This window comes from Ictidomys tridecemlineatus, chromosome 6 (assembly GCF_052094955.1).
Source record: "Ictidomys tridecemlineatus isolate mIctTri1 chromosome 6, mIctTri1.hap1, whole genome shotgun sequence".
Lineage (NCBI taxonomy): Eukaryota > Metazoa > Chordata > Mammalia > Rodentia > Sciuridae > Ictidomys > Ictidomys tridecemlineatus.
In genome coordinates this window covers 113,107,609-113,131,445 of record NC_135482.1, presented here as the reverse complement: position 1 = coordinate 113,131,445, position 23,837 = coordinate 113,107,609, and the positions used below count along the sequence as shown (strand labels likewise).

At 41.7% G+C, this 23,837-nt stretch overlaps 1 protein-coding gene across 3 annotated transcripts in view; it reads right to left on the bottom strand.

The window, feature by feature from the left end:
• Positions 1–1,579: 1,579 nt before the first annotated feature.
• Positions 1,580–23,837, bottom strand: part of Tuba8 (tubulin alpha 8) — a 30,583-nt gene continuing 8,325 nt past the window's right edge. The window contains exons 1-5 of one of the 3 annotated variants that reach the window (XM_005340582.4): positions 19,199–19,548; positions 8,176–8,398; positions 7,003–7,151; positions 4,491–5,171; positions 1,580–1,891 (exon numbers count right to left, since the gene is read on the bottom strand). In XM_005340582.4, the coding sequence (XP_005340639.1) occupies positions 1,598–1,891; positions 4,491–5,171; positions 7,003–7,151; positions 8,176–8,398; positions 19,199–19,201 (1,350 nt within the window). In that variant the 5' untranslated portion in view covers positions 19,202–19,548 and the 3' untranslated portion in view covers positions 1,580–1,597. Of the gene's footprint in view, positions 1,892–2,379; positions 2,556–4,490; positions 5,172–7,002; positions 7,152–8,175; positions 8,399–19,198; positions 19,559–23,837 lie in introns of those variants that run through there. The other 2 variants (XM_078015560.1, XM_078015559.1) reach the window with 2 other exon arrangements.

The following is a 23,837-nucleotide window of genomic DNA, read 5'->3' as shown; positions in this document are numbered from 1 at the left end:
CATTAAACCCTGGCCTAGGGGGTCATACTCACACATTCAGAAGTTCTTTGAGACTTATCCAAATCCATGAATAGGACTCTTATCTTCAAGAGAAAATATGCCCCTTCCTGAGATGGGGCTGACAGCTCCTGACCCAAATTCTCTACCAGACACCTGTCAGACACCAGAGGAACTTGCTGGCCAAGGGTGGGGGTTGGGAGGTGTCCTCTGACTCCTTATGTCATCTGGGTCTTTTCTGACCTCCTTATCCACAGAGGCACTCCTTCAACACTCTCTCATCACTATTTTCACTTAATGTCATTTAATACCATCTGATATAATCTCAGTAATTTATAGGTATTTAGGAAGACAGGCATGTGTGTCTTATCACTAACTCTCTAGCTCCTGGGACAGTGTCTAAAACAGAAAATGTACAATAAGCCCCTTTATCCATAGTTTTGCTTTCTGCAGTTTAAGTTTCCTATAGAAAAGGGTAAGTACAATTACACTAAGATATTTTGAGGGCTGGGGATGTGGCTCAAGCGGTAGCGCGCTCGCCTGGCATGCGTGCGGCCTGGGTTCGATCCTCAGCACCACGTACCAACAAAGATGTTGTGTCCGCCGAGAACTAAAAAATAAATATTAAAAATTCTCTCTCTCTCTCCTCTCTCACTCTCTCTTTTAAAAAAAAGATATTTTGAAAGAGAGATCACATTCACATAACTCTGTATTTTGTTGCAGCATGAACCCAGAGTTCCACACATGCTAAGTGCACATTCCATATAATTTTGATTACAGTATTTTGTTGCATTAGTAGTTAATATTAATCTTTTATTGTGAAATTGTTCTGTTGCATTAGTAGTTAGTATTAATCTTTTACTGTGACTAATTTATAAATTAAAACCTTATTATAGGTATGTATGCACAGGAAAAAGCATACTAACTATTCAGTTTGGTACTCTCCATAGTTTCAGGTGTCTAGTAGGTATCTTGGAATGGGCCCTAAGATAAGAGAGAAGACTGTACTCAAATATTTAATGAATGAATTAATGTGAGATAAGTCCAGATGATGCCAAGGCCATGCTACAGATCCATTAATGTGAATTTCTGTTCACTCTCTCCCTGGAATCTTTCAGGAGAGATCTTTCCTTTCTTTAGTCTTTGTCCAACAGGATTCTTGTGCACCTTTGTCTTAGCTGCCCTAAGAGCTAGAGAGTTAGTAATAAACAGACCCATATTTCCTACCTTCATAAGTACCTATAAATGAATGAGATCAGGTCAGACAGTGTTAAGTAGGGTGGACCCAGCCTAATCTAGAATTAAAATAACTGATTAGGCCTCTTCACATGTGTAACTTGGCCTCACCTTCACCCAGAAACAATAACCTTCATTTTCTTTAGTGACAAATCTACTCTTGGCTCAAACAAGGGTCTGAAATAATTTAGCATCTATTTTTGGCCAGTCACATCACCCATGGGTACTAGAGTCAGGTGCCCTCCTCCTGTGTAAGACAGGAATCAGGCTGGGGTTGGGAGAATGGTCTGTTACTCTTGACTAGTTAAATGTGTATAGTGGAGCAGCATAAATAAAAAGACACAGCCAAGAGGAAGATGTATATTTAAAATTCCTCCCCTTCATTTTCTTCTTCAAATGAATCGGTCCCCACTTCTTCATAATCCTTCTCCAGGGCAGCCAGATCCTCCCTGGCCTCAGAAAATTCTCCTTCTTCCATTCCTTCTCCAACATACCAATGCACAAAGGCCCGTTTGGCGTACATTAGGTCAAACTTATGGTCAAGGCGGGCCCATGCCTCCGCAATTGCTGTGGTGTTGCTCAGCATGCAGACAGCCCTCTGGACTTTGGCCAGATCCCCTCCTGGCACCACGGTGGGTGGCTGGTAATTGATGCCCACCTGGGGAACAAATGAGGAAGAGCAACAGCAGAATATGCAAGTCAGCCAAAAGATAACTCATAGGGCATGTCTTGTAACAAGGTATGTTAGTGAGTCAGGGTCCTGTGTGTGGAGAGCAGATTGCAGGGTGGAATGTGAGAGGAAGGAACCAAGAAGTTGGGAGAGTGAGCAGGTAGAAAGAAGTGGGCACTAGAGAGAAAAGTAAATGGTATTGGTACAAGCAAATTCCAAAGCAAGGGCTGGAGGATTTAAAGTCTGGAAAAGAAAAAGAGAAGGCTGGTACCAGGAAGAAATGTGAGTGGAAAATAACAAAAAAGACAAAGGAAAGCAATGAATAAAGTTATTATTTCATGGGAGGTAGAGTATATGATTTGCCTCTTAAAGGGAAGGAAATACCTTCAATTTCAATCACTGGAATTGAAATTGTTGTGAGGTTATTCTTTTTTATTTTTATATTTATATATTTAGTTAGTTGTAGATGGACACAATACCTTTATTTTATTTATTTATTTTTATGTGGTGTTGAGGATTAAACCCAGTGCCTCAAACATGTCAGGCAAGTGCTCTACCACTGAGCCACAACCCCAGCCCATGAAGGTTATTCTTCCCAGATGATGTCTGAAGTTCTTCTTAGTTGTGTGCAAATAAATTTGGGTAAGTTTCTCTGTCAAGGGTAAAGAGATGTGTAAGAAGTCATAGGGATATTCCAGAACAATAAATTTAAAAATCCAAAGGTCCTTGGGGATTACATTAATATAAACCAGGCCTTGTTATGTCTGGAAAACAGGAATTCTCAGAAGAAAAGTAAGACCTCCAAATATAATTAAAGGTCTTGCCTGAGAGTAAGCTAACTTCCCAAGTTCTGGTGGCATGTCAGGGTCCTCCCAGCTAACCCCAGCCCAATCTTATGGTGGGGCTATCATTTTAGAAATCTCTCTCCTTCCCACACAGATATTCCAAACCAAAGTCAACACCAAGAATTGTAAGAAACTGGAAAAAGGTGACAAATGGCAAAATATGAGGGACACTGAGAACCAGGAACGATCCAAACCTACTGTGCTCCTGCTCAGGCCACCATGCGTAAATTGACAATTAAATTCATTGCTTTAAAATATATATCTTCTTGATTGTAGGGGGTGGAAGTGGCAACTGGAAGTAGTAAATATTGGTAGCCCCTCAATTGAATTCACAATGTTTTATCATTCTTCTTAAATGCAGTGGCATTTTTGTGGTAGAGGGCAAACTAAGATAAGACAAAGGACCAAAAATGAGTAGGAGAAAGATAATGAATATAAACCCTGCCACATAAAATATTTTGCCACATCTGGTCCTGACCAGCATAAGACTTGTGCCTGGAGCCAACTCTTCCCTTTTCTGAACAGTACCAGCCCTTGATGGGAGTCAGGTGTGGACAAATAACCTCAGAAAGAATGTCAGAGGATGAAGTTTAGCAACATTCACTCCCCTGGCAGTGCTAATGTCACCTTATTTATCTTTCTGGACATGAACTCAGAATAGATGTAAATGAGAGAGAATGGGAGGGCATCTCCTTCTGTCCTCATTTCCCCCACCATCCCAACATCTCTGTATATTTTTCTATCCCCTCTTTATTCTCCTACTAACTTGTATTGTTTATTTTCATTTGAAAAAAAAAAGAAAAAGAATACCATTTTTTAAGACCTTGACTACTTTTGCAAGAATGACCAGAAGAGCCACATAAAAACAGGCATAGTCTTGGGGAAGGAAGATGAAAAAATGTAGCCAGGAGTAGAACAATGAGAAGGAGTGCTACACTCCCTTGCTCTAATAGAGAACAGTTACATCTTGGTTGTCAGGAATGGAAAGTGTCAGGGCTTTATGACATAAGTGACTCATGTAATAAACAAAATATGCCCCACTATTTCTCCAAATTAATTAAGTCTTACAGAATAGGTATTTAATTTCTCAAAATAAACTGGGGTAACACATTTTTTGTTAGAAGAGAAAATTATTCCTCTCTAACAACAAGAATAACTTACTCAATTCTAAAATTAAAATATACCTGGAAGTGGAAAATGTCTATTAAAACTAATTTAACATAAATTGAACTGAATCATGATCTCCAAAAGCACTGTGATTCAGGTCCATTCCAAAATCATTACTTGCTCCTCAGCTTTAAAACAAAATCAAAGATAATAAACCAATTTAAAATATTCTCAAATTCATGTTTTCTAAATTTTTTTATAAGGGATTGAACCCAGGGACACTTAAGCACTGAACCATGTCCCCAATCCCTTTTAAAATTTTATTTTGAGACAAGTCTCATTAAATTGTCCATGCTGGCCTCAAATGTATGATATTCTTGCTTCACCACCCAAATCATTGGGATTACAGGCATGGACCACCATGCCTGGCTCTAAAATGACTTAAGCAGACAAAATTTCAATAGCATTTGTGTCTCAACCAAAGATGAATGAAATTAATTTTACATGTGGTTTCAGTTCCTCTCCCCATATCAACACATAAAACCTGAGGCTCCCAAGATTTCATTCTCCCATTTTTTGTCTTCTGTTTCTGCTTTTCTGGTTATCTAGCCCTTTTGTAATTTATCAGCTCTCACCTTGAAGCCTGTGGGACACCAGTCGACAAACTGGATAGTCCTCTTGGTCTTGATGGCGGCAATAGCAACATTCACATCCTTGGGCACCACATCTCCCCGGTACAGCATGCAGCAGGCCATGTACTTTCCATGCCTTGGGTCACACTTCACCATCTGGCTGTTGGGCTCAAAGCAGGAGCTGGTTATCTCAGCAACAGAGAGCTGTTCATGGTAGGCTTTCTCAGCAGAGATGATGGGAGCATAGGTGACTAGGGGGAAGTGAATGCGGGGATAGGGCACCAGGTTGGTCTGGAACTCAGTGAGGTCCACATTGAGGGCCCCATCAAAGCGGAGAGAGGCTGTGATTGAGGACACAATCTGGCTGATGAGGCGGTTGAGGTTGGTATAGGTGGGGCGCTCGATGTCTAGGTTCCTGCGGCAGATGTCATAGATGGCTTCATTATCTACCATGAAAGCACAATCTGAGTGTTCCAGTGTGGTGTGGGTTGTCAGGATGGAGTTGTAGGGCTCAACAACTGCCGTGGAGACCTGGGGTGCTGGGTAGATAGCAAACTCTAGCTTGGACTTCTTGCCATAATCAAGGGAAAGGCGTTCCATCAGCAGAGAAGTGAAGCCAGAGCCAGTGCCTCCACCAAAACTGTGGAAGATCAGGAAGCCCTGCAAGCCAGAGCAAGCATCTGTCTGGGGAAAGCAGGAAATGAGAAGAAATCATGAAGACAAGTTCCGAGAATTCTCCCAGGTAACAAATCCTTCCCTCTGCCCCATCCCATCCGACAACATTTTTATATGAGTGAAATCATGAAAGCCTTGAAGAAATAAGGAAACACAAAGGCAGTTGTTTTGATCTTGGGAGGAGTAGCTGAATTATGGGATAGCAAGCTACACATGCCTTTAGGAACATGAAAGTTTCTTCCCAGCAGCTTAGTTAAAACAGGAATGAAAATTTCAGAGCCACAATGATCAATGACTTTGCATTTTGAGAGCCCCAAATTGCCCACCACCCTTGCCCTATGATTCTGTAGGAACTGTTTACCTATACCTCTCAACCCAACCTTGAAAGGGAAGTCAGAGTACCAACTTAAGAAAAGGAGTTAGGGAACCTGAGGTTTCCTTTTTTATTTTATTCTAAATTAAAAATTTATAGCTGTGCATATTTATGGGGTACAAAGTGATATTACAGTTTTTATATACACTGTGGAATGACCAAGTCAAACCAACCAACCCATCCATGTGCTTCCCAGCTGTAAAAACTTGAACAAGTTATTAAACCTCTCCAAACTTTTGTTTGTTCTTGATTAAAGTGGAGACAAGAAAAATATCCTCATCTTGAGACAATTAGAGAAGGGAAAAGGGGAGAGGGAAGGAGAGAGAAAAGGGAGGGGGTAAGAGTAGAAGGGAGGGTAGATATGATCAAAGCATGATAGAGGTAAGTATGGAAATACATAGTAAAACCTATTATTTTCTACAATTAATGTGTTAATAATTATAATTTTTTAAAAGACTATGATTTCCTATTAAAAAATCCTTATCTTACAAGGTTATTGTGATAATTAAATGAGATAGCATAATGTTTTGAGTAAAAATCTGATGCTTATTAAGCATTCAATGTTAGCCTATCAGATCAAAGAGAATTCAGAGTCATAGAACTTTTCCATTGAATACTATGTATTATTTAATCCAGTGCTTCAAAACTTAGTAACACTACAGATGGCTTTGAGAGTGATGACCTCTATGGGAACCCTCTAAACAAAAAAAGTAAACATACACAAAAATGTAACATCCTAAGCACCCACGTTAAAAAAGGAAAAAACTTCACTACATCCAACATTTTCCATCATACAAATTAGGAAATAAGAGCTTAAACAAAGTGACTTTGCCCACAACTCAGAGCTTTCTAGTCAAATCAACCTGGTTCAAATCCTAACTCTGCCAACTTTCTATCTATGTAAACCAAGCTAAATTATTTAACCACTCTGGCCCTCAATTTCTTTACCTGTAAAGTACAGGGAAGAGACCTCCTTTGTATGACTATTAAAAAAATGAAGGAATGTTCTTGATATGTATAATATTTGCAAGTCCTCAAATGTGTAACAATTTCTTCCTCTCCTCTTCTAACTTAATGATTTGTAAACCATTATTCCAATAAGCAAGGCCTTAGCCTTCCTTATAGTTGGAATCTTCCCCAGATACCACCATACAGTATTGATAGGTACCTTCAGGCATCAACCTGTAGGATAGTCCATGGTATCTAGGTAGGGGAAAGGCATCATCCTTGGGAATGCCCTTTACAAAATATAAAACCAGGGTATAGCTCCATAGTAGAGTGTGTGCTTAGCATCCATGAGGCCCTGAATTTAATCACCAGCACTGGAAAAAATTCCCAAACCTTAAGTGCTCTATACTGTAGACAGAAGTCATATATAGCTCCATCTACCCAGCCTTATCCAAGAAATATAGATCCAAGCCTGTTCACTCTAGCCTAACTCACCAATCTTCTGTCCCAGATGCTTACCAGCTTCCGTATGCGGTCCAATACTAAATCGATGCTCTCCTTGCCCACTGTGTAGTGACCCCGGGCATAGTTATTAGCTGCATCTTCCTTTCCTGTGATCAGCTGCTCTGGATGGAAGAGCTGGCGGTAGGTTCCTGCCCGAACCTCATCTACCAAGAGAGGGGGACCATTAGGTCTTACCACCTGGTTTCCAGAGGAGAAGCCTCCCTCCCCATTAGACTATCATATGACACGCTTCTGGCTTTGGTGTTGGAGATTAAGCCCAGTGCCTCATGCGTTCTGAGCACACACTCTGCCACAGAGCCACACACCCAGTCCAAGACATATTTTTTAATGCTTTTAAGCAAAATTGTACTCCAGGTCGTGGAAGAGCAGGAGCCTTTGAGAGGCCTTCAAGGGGGCTCTGCTTACCTCCAAGGATTCACACAGGTTAGGCACAAGGCAGATGAAGATTCATCCGCCTCACCTCATCATCTCTTTGGGATTCCTCTACTCCCCCTTCAGAGAAATCATTCAAGTGTGCAGCCACCTGGGAAGGTGACCCCCATATTTTGCATTTGTACAAAACATCCAAAGGGTAGAGTACCTGTCATTCGTTGCCTCTAGAAACCACTGTTCAGGTGTTATAAGCATTTGTCCAGATATCTCTGTGCAACCTGTCTACCCCTTGCTTGATGAACCAGCCTTAAAGCTTAGGAAATTCTGCTGTGTAACTAACTGAATGAGATTCATTCTAAAACAACTGCAACACCTGGCTGTGAATATACTTGCTGTTTTATCATTTTGTATGTAAGGTACTTCAAGGTTAGACCAGACCTGTGAGAATAGACTGCAATTATTATAAAATCAGAAACCTACACTGTGGGAAATTGACTAATTAGGGGCTTATTATAATTTCCAAAATTATTTAGGTTTTTTAAATTATTAGCATTTAGTAACAGTCTTGTTCATTTCAGACTGTCTCAGCAGGCTTAAGGGGCACTTTACATTGTAAAGATTAACAGGGATCCTCAATCCCTATTGCAAGATTCCCTAAAGAGTTGACAGAAGTCACAAGGGCTGGTGGATTCTAGTTGAGCCACCCCCACTTTTTAGCTTTCTTATCTTTCATTAAGCCAAAGCCTCTGAGGTTTTGTATTGTTTTCTGTGGAGGGAATTTTAACCCATACTCACCTACTACAGTAGGTTCCAGGTCCACCATGACAGCCCGGGGCACATGTTTCCCATTGCCAGTCTCACTGAAAAATGTGGTGAAGGAGTCATCGTCGTTGATCTTGCTGGCCTGAGCACCAAAGGTGCCATCTGCCTGGATGCCATGCTCCAGGCAGAAGAGCTCCCAACAAGCATTGCCAATCTGAACTCCAGCTTGACCCACGTGGACAGATATGCATTCCCGCTGTGGGGAGAGGACAATATCAGGGTCAGAGAGCCCTGGCCACAAATTGAGGCTCCACATCTGCGGACCTGTCTCTTCCTGTATTCAATCTTCAGGACACCCATCCCTCTATCCATGCCACCCTATAATCAGGTGGTATCTGAGGTTGCAAGTGCCTGGGAACAACTGCAAATGGACCAAAACTTGGGCTCCAAAGAAGACATGTTTTTTTTTTTCCTCTGGTTTTCTCTAAAATTTGCTTTCCATAGTTAATTCTTTGTACCAGGAAGAAAAAAAAAAAGCTACTGCAGAGGTGAAACAAGGAGCTAATTCTAAACCATCAGACTCTGATACCAAAGAAACCCATGAGAATAGCAGAAAATATTTCTAAGTTTACTACCACACCCAGTGGCAGCATTCACATTCATTAATACTAATCCTTGACTTGACATCACACACACACACACACACACACACACACACACACACACACACACTCAGACTAACAGAGCAGATGAATATTTATGGAAGGAATATGGTTTGGAGCAGTATTATTAGTATTATTAGTGTCATTGGTGTTGTGGTGACAAATGTAGAAATAAGAAGAGATCAGTACACCACCAAGGGAAGGTTGAGGGGCATAAATTAGGCTCTTACCAAATTCTGACAAAGTGGAAAATTCTTTTTGGAGCCACCATTATCTACCCCCTTGGCCGATGTCTGGCCAAGTGTTAAATAAAGCTAACCTTTAGAGTATTCTTATCTTTGTGCTACTCTAATATGAAGCCACAATTACCTGATTGATCTTAGTACTCAATGCCTTAAGATGGGGAGGTGTGTGCTTAACTAGAAACACACCATGAAGTTTCACTAGGAAGATGAACTCATTTTCCCTACCCATATCCTGCCTGTGGGGAAGCAGTGGCCAACATAACAGCTCTGTGTTATGTGACACTCGCCAGAACTCAACCTGGAAGCATGTGCTTGGTCTGTGGGTTTCTATTCTTATCCATGACCTGACTTGTCATTTTCCAGCTCTAAGTAATTCAAGCCAGGAACAGAGCCTCCAGAGAACATGGCTGGGCATGAAAACAAGTAGAGTCCACATCCAGGACTCCTGGGAAATTGGAAGAGTCTCCAAGCATAGCAACATTCAAAGGGTCAACTATGTCAGGACCCATTTCTCCCTTATTCAGTTTTACAGCTGAGTCCCTACTCTACACCTAACTGTGCTAGAGCTGACTGAGAGTTGCCACTTGCCCTGGGGAAGAAAAGAGCATGGGCATTCACAGCAGCCAGTATGGAACACAACCCTGTACAGAATACCCAATCCAGCTGTGTTCCCCAGTGTCCAGGGAAAAGGCTTCATTCACAAGGTTGCCCACATTCCAAGGTTGAAATCTTGCCTTCTCAATTTACTTGCTGTGCTGTGCAGTCTTAACTGAGTTACTTACTCTCTCCTCATCTGAAAATAAATTAGCCATAATTGCTATTATTGTTCTTGTCTTTACCATTATCATTTTCAGCTATACTCTCTTATAGCTCTTTTCTCCACCTATAGGAAGCAAGAAGCACCTATAGGAAGTCAGAGAGCTCAGGTTTCCATTCTTCACTCCTTTATTTTGGGGTGTGTTCTCAACCTCCATCTTAAGACTCTATTCAGGACTTAGAAAAGCACATTTTGTATCCATCAACTAGCCCAAAACCAGCGTGTTATTGACCCAGACCACATCTCACATTCAGCAAGCAGCCATGGCTTCCTAGAGAAATATTCAAAACTTAGGGGACATTAGAGAGGCTTGAAAGGAGCCTCATCCTATATCTTCTCCTAAGTGACAGTATCCTTCATGGCCCTGACCCTTAGCTTTCTGAGCCTTGTTCACTACCATACCCAAACCTATCTCAGGGACTGCCTGGTCCCTAGGCTGACCTCTCTTCTGGAATACTCTGGGTCTTTCCACAGAAGATAAGGAAAAGCAAAGATCACAGGACGAAGAGTAAAGAATCTGGCGGACCTGAAACCACTAACATGTGACATTTACATCAAACTCTGTTTGATGCCCTCTTTAATCTCATACAGTTAATATGCATTTTCACAGATAAAATCCCCTCCATCTCTGTCACACAAAAACACACCCTTAAAAAAAGAACTGTTTTATTTAGTAAGACCCTGTCTCAAAATAAAAATTTAAAAAGGGGATAGGGATGTAGCTCAGTGGTAGAGCATTTCAGTGTGAAACCCTGGATTTAATTCTCACTACCACAAAAAGAGAAAGGGAGAAAGAGGAAGGTCTCTTAATATTATTCCTTACTAACAGAACCAGTGAACCTTAAAGCAATAGAGAGTTCTGGGTCTGAACTGAGGAATGTACCAGATAAGTCTGAAGTATTGTAGTGCCTGAAAGCGCAGAAGCTAACAAAGACTGGGATGTCAAGCCAACTTGAAGAGGCTCCCACTGCCAAAGACAAGCACCAGAAAGAATAATGAAGGGGTGGGTATGTAACTCAATGGTAGAGTACTTGACTAACATATGCAAGGCAAGGCCCTAAATTCCATCTCCAATAGTGTGGGGACATAGGGGAAGGAGAAGGACAGGCATGGTGGAACACACCTGTAATCCCAACAACTTGAGAGACTGAAGCAGAAGAATTGCAAAGTTTGAGGACAGCTTTAGCGACTTGGCAAAGCCCTATCTCAAAATAGATGTTTTTTAAAAAACGAGGTTGCAAGAATAACTCCGTGGTAGAGCACCCTTGGGTAAAATCCCTAGTACCACCAAAAAAAAAATTATTTCTTTTGAATATTTTATACACTCTATTTCAATCAAGTAATGCCATTATTTTTTTATTGATCAAGATATATAAAAAAAGATGCAAAAGATGTTCTCCTCCACCTGCTCCCATCCTGGTGCTGAGGATTGAACCAAGGGCCTGGCACATACAAGGTAAGCATACCACTGAGCTACATCCCTAATCCTATTTTAAAATACTTTTTAACACAGAAGATAAGTAAATATGGAAAAGAAATTCTTAATATTATGTCTAAATGATAAATATATAGGTGGCATTATACTCATCTACTTTCTGGATGTTTGATATTTTTTAAAGTAAAAAGCTAAATAAAACAAGAGTAGGAGTAAGGACTCCATTCACCTTTTGAGGGTCCAGATTCTTCTTGCCCCACTTCACACCGTCATTTATTGAACTAACATTTATTAAGACCTTAATCTGTGAGGTCAAACAGTGATCTCAAAGTTGCATGAAGAAATCACAAGTGAGATTACAAGTTGTCTGAGGCTTTGTGGAACTCTGAGGTCTGTGCTCATGCTCAACCTTCCTCTGGGCCTTCGCACCTGCTTCTGGTCAGGTGCTATAGTTTGGATCTGGAATGTTCCCTAAAGGCCCATCCTTTTCTAAAGGACCGGCACTATTTGGAGGTATTGGAGACATTCAGAGGTAGGACCTCATAGGAGGACTTTGGGTCACTGGGAATTTGCCCTCAGAAAGAATTGTGGAACCCCAGTCTTTTGCTCTTCCTCTCTTCCCCTGTTTAGCCATGAGGGTTGTGATTTTGTTCCCACCATGACATGCTGCCTCGTCATAGGCCCAAAAGCCACAGAGTCAACCAATCATAGACTGAAACCTACAAAACTATGAGTCAAAGTAAACCCTTTCACTTTATAAGAAAATTATCTCAGGTTTTTATTATAGTGACAGAAACTTACTAACACCTAGGGGAACAAGGAACATTTCAAAGCTCCGCCACAGAACTCCTCTAACTCAGGCGCTGACCTAGCCTCCTCCAGCCACTCTGATCACTTATGCATCTTTCTGCCTGGAAGTTCTGCATAAACACAGAACAGACCCAGTGCAGATGTCCTTGGGAGACCAATCCTCATTGCCCAAGAAAAGGCATCCACCTTTCATAACCAAGGATGTGATGTTATCTTCAAAATATTTAGGATTCTAGTGCTGGATTGGCTTTATGTTCACCTAATATGATTCCCCCTCCATTATTTTGCAGACAAAAGAAAAGCTGGGGTTCATAAAGGTTATGTAACAAATTCATGAGTTCACAGCTCTGCAGCAAAAAATCCTGGACCAGAATCTACAACTTCAGACCCCATCCTGAATTCTTTCCTTTGTACTGAACAACCTCCTGCCTCACTTTCACTCTGAATTTCCAGGGCCTTGAGATGTGCACACATTCACATCAGTGCCAGCCTGATGGTGGACACCAAGATCAAGCTTGTAGAGAAAAACTACAAACAGGAAAAATTCTAATGCAGAGAGAAACTGAGAATGGATCAGGGTAGTAACCTAGTTGAAATGGATCATTTTGACAGAACCAAGGAGACTGTTTCTCCAAACCAGTGTGCACAGCCATTGGCAGGGGAAGGAGTTACTAGGGCAAGGGTAAGCTGACCCAGCAGAAGATATTTAAGTCATATGTTTGCTTCAAACTCATATTTCAGGTTTCCTTCTTTAGCCAATTGGAGTGTTTTCTCTTCTCTTCTTTCTCTCTCTCTCTCTCTCTCTCTCTCTCTCTCTCTCTCTCTCTCTCTCTCTCTCTCTCTCAAGTTTTATTTTGAATCTGGGCTTACAGAGCCTCAGACAAGCTCTGCTCTCCTGGGTCCCAGTGAGGAGTCCCCTCTGTGCTGCTGAAGCTAACAATCCAGAAGGTGAAGAAGATAAAGAAGAGGATAGACCCGGGAGTCCCTTTCCTCAAGGAAAGTATGACATCCTCTCACACAGACTTAGCTCTGAGAAACCTACCAAAGTCACCTACTCTGTTCATTCCTACAACAAATGTTTTTTGTGCTGTTACGTGCAAGAAGGCATTGAAAGGTAGTAGGCAAGTCCCTGATGTGAATTGCTACAATCCCCTTTACCTCCCCATCATTGCATTTTTCACATCATATTATATAGTTGCTTTTTCAGTTTTCTGGCTTTTCTAGTACAGAGATTAAGCCCTATGGGGATAAGGAACACAATCCCCAGCACAAAGCACAGTGCTTGAATGTTAACAGGTACTCAATGAATTTAGAGATGATTAGAATAAGAAACCCTCATTGGAAATGCCATTTAATAAGGAGAGTAGCCAGTGCCCAAGAAGTACATAGATCAAGCTCAAAAGAGTTCAAATGAGAAAAAAGACAACTGCTGGCCTGATTTCCTCAAGAAGGAATAGTCACAGGGACATGGGACATGCCAAATGCCAAGATGACCTGCGGGCATTTAAGAGAGTTTAAGAGCAGTGTGACAAGAGACAGAAAAATTTAGGGCAGGGACCATGGCCACAACTGCCCAATTTGTCTGAGGTATAGGTCCCTGAAAGGCAGAGGAGATGAAACATCTGTGCCCCCTATGACCAAGCTGCATGGAGAGGAGAGCAGACACTTTGCAGAACATTGAAAAAAGAAAAGAAAATTCTAGAACTTTGCAGGACTTTTCGAATTTCACTGCAAGAAACCTTTCCCTATGCCAATTCTATTTAATATTTGGCTTTCCATTTTAACATGCCATTTCTCTTTGCTCTGTTCTCAGATGATTAAGACAAACTAATCACTATCCTCAGTAGAAGGCTTTGAAGCTTTAAAATTCATTTGAAAGAGCCTGGGGTTATTGCTCAGAGGTAGAGTGCTCACCTCGCATGTGCGAGGCCCTGGGTTCGATCCTCAGCACCATATAAATATAAACAAATAAAATAAAGGTATTGTGTCCAACTACAATGAATATATATATATTTTTTTTTAAATCACTTCAAAGTATCACAAAACAGTAAAACTGGCATATTATATGGGAAAAGAACTGACACAGCCAACAGTGTTTGCATGTGAAAACCTGAAACCACTCCACAGTCCCCTGACCACTTGTGTGCTCAAATACCTCAGTTGCTTTTAGGAAGCCTATTATTACACCAAATTATTTCTAGTTGTCAGGCTAGAATAATACATCAATATATTTTAGGACCTAGGTCAGAGACAGCAAGAGAAAAGTAGATCCCCAGTGTTCCAGTAGGATAATTAAAGTAAGAACAAATATGATTCATGAAATTGTCTCTGCTCAGAAGCCTTCAATTAGAATTATCTGGAACCATTAAGAACAAAGAATAGAAAGCAAGCAAGAAACAGAAATAGATAGCAAGCAAGAATAAAGAGATGGCTCAGGAGAAGGGCTCAGATTATAGGCTCCGCAGTTAAGGCAACAATAGGACTGACCTAAGACCTACTTTAGGATGACAGGGGTGTTTGGTAAGTAGACTCCCAGCACAAAAGACCCTGCGATGTCAGAAGGGTTTTAACTGACCTTGGGGCAAGCATAGGAGTCACACGAGAAATAAGCACTGCCCACTGCAAGTTCCAGTTCTCTTCTACAGCTCATTAACTGGGGAACATCCTAACATGGAGATACTAACCGAGGAAATGCCAACCACAAAGCCATAGATAGTGTTGTCAGTCCCTTGACAGCCCCAGGGAAAGGGAGCAGTTGATCCACTTCCTCCCATTAAGCCACTACATCCTCCCAACCTCCCCCATCACTGGCCTTGTATTCACCAGCTAGTTCCTCCTCAGAAATTATTTTTAACTTTTTACTTTCTCTTCAAGGTCACTCAGGGGCACCTCACATTCACACTCCAGCTCTGCCTGGGCCTTACCTGAGCCTGGAGGTTTCCCATCAAAACCTACAAATGGGATTATACCTTATTAGAATATCATCTAAATAATATAATAAAAGGCTTACTGGAAGTCAGGGCTGCAAATATTTGAAAATTCTATAAAAGAAGCCAATTTAGTATTGTATGTTACTTTTCTCAGGTTTATGAAATTGGAAAAATTGAATTTATGTTTGGGGTTTGACATGATAAGTTTGTCTACATGTTCGAACTAAGTTTTATATGAATTAACTATGGATATTCATATATCAGGAACTAAAAGCTTGGAAAAAACTTTTTAAAAATCAATTTTCTAAAAGATCCAATTTAATGAATGTATTGGTTGCTTATGACTTCTGTAAAAAAAAAAATGCCATGCATTGGATGGTTTAAAACAAAAACAAAACTAAGTAAATAAATTAATTAAAAAAAAACCCTAATAGTCCTTTCTCACTGACCCAGCAGTTTTGCCCTACTACTGCTCTGTGAATGGAGGCTCCTTCACTCAGAGATATGCCCAGTGACCTCCTGCATTTAGTAATGGAAGGAGGGAAACAGCAGTTATTTGCTGTCTGTTGGGAACCCCACACAGTGCTCTGAGGTCAGTCACAGCTATGACTGCCTATAAGAGGCAGATGGCAGAGGGCAACAGACATGGCAGTGCCACAACACCCCCAGAACACCTTCCCCTCTTCTCTAACTGCCAATTTTTATAATGAACTATTATATGTATCAGGATCTTTGTCATCATTTGGTGCCAATTCCCATTAGAACTCAACTGGTGCTCCCCAGTGCAGAAGCAATGGAGCTAAGGAGGCTGTGTTACAGAATTCAAATTCCCACCTCTGCATAGACCACAGAAAACTCCCTTGCCAGGTATCATTGACCTGCCCACAATTCTCCATATTATAGCCCCCAAAAAGGTGTCACAGTCTCAGTTCCCAGGAGAGCTGCTCCCTAGGACATAGACAGCAGATGGGAAAACCCAGCTGTAGGATTATCCTGCTGATCTGAGAGTTAAGAACAGAGGCTCTGAAATTGAGTGGGTTTAGGTTTGAGTCTTCTTACCAATTGTGCAGCTTGAGGCTCCAGTTTGGAAATGCTAAAGGATATTGGTAGTATGGTGTTGTGGGTGACTAGGGAGAAGGGGAGTGTTTCACAAACACACCAAAAATGTCCATCTGTCTAGTAACTGCAGGAATGCCTTTTTAAAAATATGCATGGGGGGCTGGGGATGTGGCTCAAGCGGTAGCGCGCTCTCCTGGCATGGTTCTATCCTCAGCACCACATACCAACAAAGATGTTGTGTCCGCCTAGAACTAAAAAATAAATATTAAAAATTCTCTCTCTCTCTCTCTCTCTCTCTCTCTCTCTCTCTCTCTCTCTCTCTCTCTCCTCTCTCTCTTTCTTAAAAAAAATATGCATGGGGATTAGTTATATATTTCTTATTCAGAACCTACAAAAATTCCAAGGCTAATAGAAAGGAGAATATGGGGGATAGCTGCCTGAAACTTAATCCACTAGAGGAAGGAATCCACAGGGTGGGATTCTTGGGGTAAGTTGTATAAATGTATCATTCTAGCTTTTTTAGGAATGAGTCAGGGGCAGTGGGTATAGCTCAGAGGTAGAGCACTTGACTAGCAGAAGCAAAGGCTTGAGTCCCACCACCACAAAAAAGGGAGGGGAGGGATGAGTCAAAGCATTATTTTTTAAAATATCTTTTTAATATGGACACAATATCTTTATTTTTTTTCTTTTTAAATATTTGTTTTTTAGTTGTAGTTGGACACAATACCTTTATTTTATTTATTTATATGTGGTTCTGAGGATCAAACACAGGGCCTTGCATGTGCTAGGTGAGCACTCTACCACTGAGCCACAACCCCAGCCATCTTTATTTATTTTATTTATTTTTATGTGGTGCTGAGAATTGAACCCAGTGCCTCACATGTGGGAGGCAAGCACTCTGCCACTGAGCTATAACCCCAGCCCTCAAAGCATTTTAAGGCTCTATGAGTAGAAAGTATTTAATAAAAAAAATGTTTGCCCATATGTTTGCTGGCACACTATTCCTTGTGTGCCAGCAAATGCTTTCAATAGAAACCACTATACAAATCTTAGTGTTTCAAAATAAGTAAAAGATACTGCCTTTTTAAAATATTCAACCATTGGTTTTTTTAAAAAATCTTAAGCACATTTCAAAATTTCCTAAGCATGTTTAAAATAAGATTTTACTGTTTTTTAAAGTTTTTTATTTATTTGCCAGATATTTTCAGAAATTCATCTATTGCATGCACATGGAAATTTGTGCAAGGGCGGGATTATGATCCTCAGCAACCCTTGTATGCTTCCTTTAGGCTTTTCTTGGAAAGTAACTATGACATTCAGTCAAATTTAAAACATGCAAAGGACAGCACTTTGAAAATTATAAAGCAATAGCTACATGCTAGGCATTATATAAATTAAATATAAATTTTAAGGTATGTGGCCTGGGATTTGCATTGAAATAATGGAAAGGGTTGGTAATTGTTGAAACTGGATGATGCATATAATAGTTCATTATAACACTTGCTCTTTTGTATATGTTTGAAATTCTCAATGATAAAAGGGTTTTTGTTTTGTTTTGTTTTGTTTAATACCTTTATTTTTAATTATTTATTTTTATCTGGTGCTGAGGATTGAACCCAGGGCCTCACACATGCTAGGGGAGCATTCAACTGCTGGGCCACAACCCCAGTCCCTGATAAAAAGTTTTTTAAGAATAAAATCTACGTGAAGCCTTAGAAGTTTGAAAACGCTTCATTTTATAGATGAGAAGAACCATCTCAGAGAGGTTAAGTAACCTTCTAGAAGTCACACAGTTAACTGCAGAGCCAGGAGCCAAATTTTTGAACTCTAGCTTCTGAGGTCCTTCCATGGCCCCACACTAGGGGCCTCAGGCAGAAATAGGTTCCTCTGGACATTATTCCCAAATTCTTCAAAATCCCAGGCGGTACTGGAGCCTGCTGGGGAGAGGGAGGGTGCTGGAAGAAGCACTGCTAGGGCCAGAGCCAGAAAGCTCTGGGCTCTTTCCAAAAACAGCAGGGTAAGGGGGAGGAAGGGAGGTTCTCTGCCGGCCTCCTCTGTCACTGACACCTGGAGCAAGAGTCACCAGAGAATCTACCTTGGCCCATGAAATATGCTTATTCTGCCCGCACCCTTCACTCAACCTTTCCGAACCACCTCTCTACTGCTGAAATATCAGGGCTCTGGAAGAGATCCCTGGGTTTCCAGACATTTAGGCAAAAGGATTGGAAGCAAATTTAACCCGGCGGGGCTGGAACTACCCAGTTTGTAGGGGGCCTCTCTGGCAAATAAGATAAGCAGTTGTCAATAGAGATGTAGGTGGGGAAGGAGCCGCCACTGAGTCCACCCCTAAGCCAGGGTAGGATGAGAAACCAAAAGGCTGGACTTGGGAGGGAGACTTCTGAGTTCGAAAGGCGTCCTGACCCTGACTTTGACCGCTAGAAAAACTGGCGAATTGGCACCGGCGCTAGGTGCCTGGAGCTGATGGTGCCTGGGCAGCGGATTGCGCCTGGAGGACCCAGCGATGCTGGCGTTGAGGGTTCCCCAAACTCAATCCAAGGATACAAGCTGAGAACAACCTCAACGTAGGGGAGCTGTGATGCCCTAAGTCCCTCATCACTTTCTGGAACCCTGTTCACATTTGGTTGGGTTTGGGGACTTGACTGTACCACTCCCTGAGCCTCTCCGACCCAAGCAAATGGTCCGGAACCCCTGGGCTCCATTTTTCTTCCCACTCTGGTCCATAAGCTGCCTATCTGGGATCCTTCAGAATCTCCCTTGGTTCTCCACCGGGCTCCCCGTGGCCTGCCACCTCTCATCTGCGTGCACAAATCTCCCTGGGGCTCCTTAAGGGGCAACTCTCCCTGCTCTCCACTTTCGCCCACAAGACAAACGTACTGACACCAAGTGTCTACCGCCTTAAGGTGTGTGCCCCCTGAACTGACACTCTGCAGGAGACAACTAGCTCCGCGGGCGGAAGTGGTGAATCCCCACTCCCAACCCACCCTACGAATCCGCGGCTCTTGACCCAGCACTTGCCCCGCGCTCCCGCTCTCGGTCCCCGACCCCAGATGCCCGGCACCAGCCCCTGGAAAGCTCACCATCGCGGCCGCTCTTCTCACCCGCTCGCTTCCCAGCTGGGCCTGCCCACCCCAACTGCTCCAGATACAGCCGTCTCCGCTGTTGTGACACACTGGGCGGGAGGGGGCCCGGGGACAGACGTGCCGGGCCAGCAGCTGCCCTGCGGCATCATAGTGCCAGCTGAGGGGAGGGACCCGGGCAGGTCATAATGGCACTTCCCCGCCCACCAGCGACTCAGCTTCAGCTCAGCCGGACTCCTCGGTCCCGCGGTCCTGCCCCGACTTCTAGGGTGCAGCATGCGTTGGGTTCCTCTGCGCTCCGCTGGAGAGGCAGTCCTATTAGCAAAGCGCACGTGTACTCATTTCTCCACAGACACTCTGGAAGATCAGCCATTTTAATTCTGGCTGCTCAGTAAAGCAATGTAAAAATTCCATGAGAATATTTTTTCCCCAAACTCTCGTTTTTTTCCTGCTGCCAGCACTAGCTGGCCCAGGCAGAATAGCACCGTTTTCGTTGACCTCAGTCACCCTCACTCAGGAGAGGCCAAGAGTGATCAGGCATCTTGAAGGACTCACAGGCCAGTTGCTTGTTATCAGTGTGTACTTTGGCAGATTGTTAATGGTGCTTCCACCAAGGCCCATCTGGTTATTGAAGAATTAAAGGAAATGACAAGCATTCAGCTCCTGTAACACAGTAGGTGCTCCAGAATGTATCTGTTCCTATTTTTACCACATCCACAATAGTGGGGGAGCCCTACACTGAAGAGATGGGAGGAAGTGGACTTGGTCTTAAAGAGCCCTCTGTACACTTAAAGAGCCCTCTTTACACTTTATTTATTTATTTATTTTTAAAGAGAGAGTGAGAGGGGGGGGGGACAGAGAGAGAGAGAATTTTAACATTTATTTATTTTTTTCTTAGTTCTTGGCGGACACAACATCTTCGTTTGTATGTGGTGCTGAGGATCGAACCCGGGCCGCACGCATGCCAGGAGAGCGCGCTACCGCTTGAGCCACATCCCCAGCCCGGCTCTGTACACTTTAGATGTTGGTCACTTCATCAAACCCATTCTTCTTTCCCCTTGCCTCCCCAAACTGAGTGGGTGGTTGGATGGTTCTTGTTTCTTGGTCTTACTGCAAAATTCCCCACCATGAGCCACTTCATGCTGAAGGGTGTAACCTAACTTCTGTCCCCTCCCACATTCCTGAGGCAACTGGAACCTTGCAGGCAGATTGATGATGAGACAGGCCCCTCTCAGCAGGACCATTTGTTTCCTAGGAGCAGAATTGCCCTCCTTCAGAATCATGGGTCTGATAGATAAAGGTCCTGAGTAGCAAGTGGAGATGGCCTCCTCAAGAGATAAGAACTTACCTGGAGCCACCTAGCAGAACCAGATCTGAACTAATGACCAATCAGACCACAGTTTGACCAAGACCCTTTGATCTGGTCAAATCGGTATCCAGAGACAGGACTGAGATGCAGATGACCAATATTGTTTTTTCCTGAAGACATTGACATTATGGGAGTCCTGGGCCAGAGGTACAACTCTTGGGGTGGGGGGTCCCCAAAAGAACAGGTCTGACCACTTACCTCAAATCCAAACAGAAAAGATAATGATGAAAAGCAGGAAAGAACTACAATCAATATGGCCATGTTGAGAGGTGAGATCAAGCATCTCAGTCCTGTCTCTGGGGTACTGATTTGACCAAGATCAAACCGGTCTTGGTCAAACTGTGGTCTGATTGGTCATTATTTCAGATCTGGTTCTGTTAGACAGCTCCAGGTAAGTTCTTATCATCTGAGGGAGCCATCTCCACTTGCTGCTCAGGACCTTTATCTATCAGACCTATGATTCTGGAAAGAGGGCAATTCTGCTCCCAGGAAACAAATAATCCTGCTGAGAGGGGGTGGTCTCACCACTGATCTGCCTACAAGGTTCCATTGTTCCTGGAAGGTGTAGAGTAATAACAGAAGACTTCTAGATGCCATTCCAAGGGGTCTAGAACAATATGTTATAAAAGCTGGCAAATGAATGTCCCTGCCAATCTTGAAAATACTTTAATTACTCTTATCTTGGTGTCTTTAGCCTGGAAGCAGGGAGATGAACAGCTTCAGATGAACACTCTTTAAGTGATTAACATGACTGTGTACAGTGTTAAGCAGAAATCTGACCCAAATTTTAAGGTAATAAAAAGTACAAATACAAAAAAAAAAAAAAAAGCAGAAATGCCAAGCATTTTCCTGCTTTTAGTTACCTATTGGCATCTGCCAAGCAAAGGTACTTTCAGCAAAAACAGCTTCTAATTCTGTTACTCTGCTGATACAGCTGCTTTGACCGGATGTAGTGATTCCAAGTTTCCAAGCACAAATTGATATTTACTTTCCTGACACTCATAAGAGGTGCCTATCTCTGGCCAGTAGAGAATAAAAACAGGTTTTTTTTCCTTATGCATATAACAATTTGTTTGGCTCACCAACTGTTCACAGATTTTCCAATTAATGCATTTCTTAAGGATAGGACACATGTTTAATCATCTTTGCATCTGAAGGGGTACCAGAATATAATGATTTGCCTGCTGATACATAGAGGACTTAGTAAATTATCATCAAACCATCTTATCTACACCTTGAATGGGTTTTGAATAAGCCATGACTACACCATAAAAGCTGAATCTTTTGGTTTCAAGGAGATAAAAAGAAGTTTACCAGTTGTAGACTGAATTGTACACCCCAAATTTATATGTTAAGCCTTAACCCCCAATGTGATTATTTGAAGATGGAATCTTTAAGATTACCAGAGATAATTAAGATTTTAAAAAGTACCTGATATGTCGGTGCACAACTATAATCCCAGTGACTCAGGAAACTGAGGCAGGAACATCACAAGTTCAAGGCCAGCTTCATCAACTTAACCCTATCTCAAAATATTAAAAAGGCTAGGGATGTAGCTCAGTGGTAAAGTACTTGTCTAGCACATTCAATCCCCAGTACCTCCAAAATAAGAAATTAAATGAAGTAATGAGGATGAGGCCCTAAAAGACTAAATGAAGTCATAAAGACAAGGTCTCATAAAGACTGACATCCATAAAAGAAGAGGAAGAGACATCAGGAGTGTGCTCACACAGATGAAAAGTCATGTGAGGACACAGAGAGAAGGCAAATATCTACATACCCAGGAAAGAGGCCTCAAGATACACCAGCCCTATCTGCACCTTGATCTTGGACTTCCAGCCACAGAAACATGAGAAAGTTAAGTTTCTGGTGTTTCAGCTGCCCATTCTGTGGTATTTTCTATGGCAGCCCTTGCAGACTAAGACAGTGGCCTTCAATTCTTTGGCCTAAAAAACGTAGCTCTTTTCTGTTAAGCCCTCTTTCTTCAAATTATTTGACTTGTGAAATCCCAGATCTATTATTGAAATATCCCCCATCCCACCCTACCCTACACTTTTTTCCCTGAGTAGAAGTTTGGAAGAGTAAAAGGACATGATTTTTTATTCCCTTGATGTTTAGTTTTATGTATCCATATAACAGAAGCTCAGAGTGCCCAAACATTGATCAAATGTTCTTCTGGGATTTCTGTATGGGTGTTTCTGGATGAAATGAACTTTTGAATCAGTGCACCAAATTAAGAAGATCGTATTCCTTCATGTGAATGGGCCTCATCCAATCAACTGAATACAAAATGATATGAAAGGACTGAATAGGAGTGGACTTCTTCCTGCCTGGCTGTTGGAGCAAGGACATTGGTCTTCTTTTGCCTTTGTACTTACACCACCAGCTCTTCTGAGTTTCCAGTCTGCTCACTGTAGAACATATAGCTTCTTGGCCTTCATAATTGCATAAGTCAAATCTTTATAATAATAAGACTGAGGGTGTAGCTTCCCTGGTGGTAAAGTGTTTCTCTAGCAATGTGGGTTCAATCCCCAGTGTTACAAATATTTTTTTTTAAATCCAGTTAGGATGTATGAATGTATTTCTCCTTGTATAAATTTTTGTTCTGTAAGGTCATACTATCCAATGTAATAATTATAATGGTGACTCCAAAATTTGTGCCATATTCATTTGAATAAGAAGGTAAGATAATTTCTATTATTCACCAAGGAAAAGAATCTTCATTATATTTATGTATTTAGCATAATACATGTATATTTAGCATGTATAATTTGCATAATAATTTTACAGAATTTCTTGATATGAGCACCTTCTGAATCACCTTCTGTATACCAAAAGTCATGCTGAGGATTTTCTGTGCATTCTCTTCTACTCCTCACAACAAAACCTCTGAAATTAAAAATTTATTGTCTTCACTTTAGGATGAAGAATCTGAGGCTTTATCAAGAATACAAATAATAATATATGTTGGCAAGGATATGGGAAAAAGGTATATTCATACATTGTTGGTAGGACTGCAAATTAGTATATCTATTCTGAAAAAGCAGTATGGAGATTCAAAAAAAAAAAACAACTAGAAATGAAATCACCATACAATGCAACTATTCCACTCCTCAGTATAAACTCAAAACATCTAAAATCAGCATACTATAGGGATTCAGCCATATCAATGTCTATAGCAGCACAATTTATTATATATATATATGGAACCAGCCTAGGTGCCCATCAACAGACGAATGGATAAAGAAAATGCTATATATATACACAATG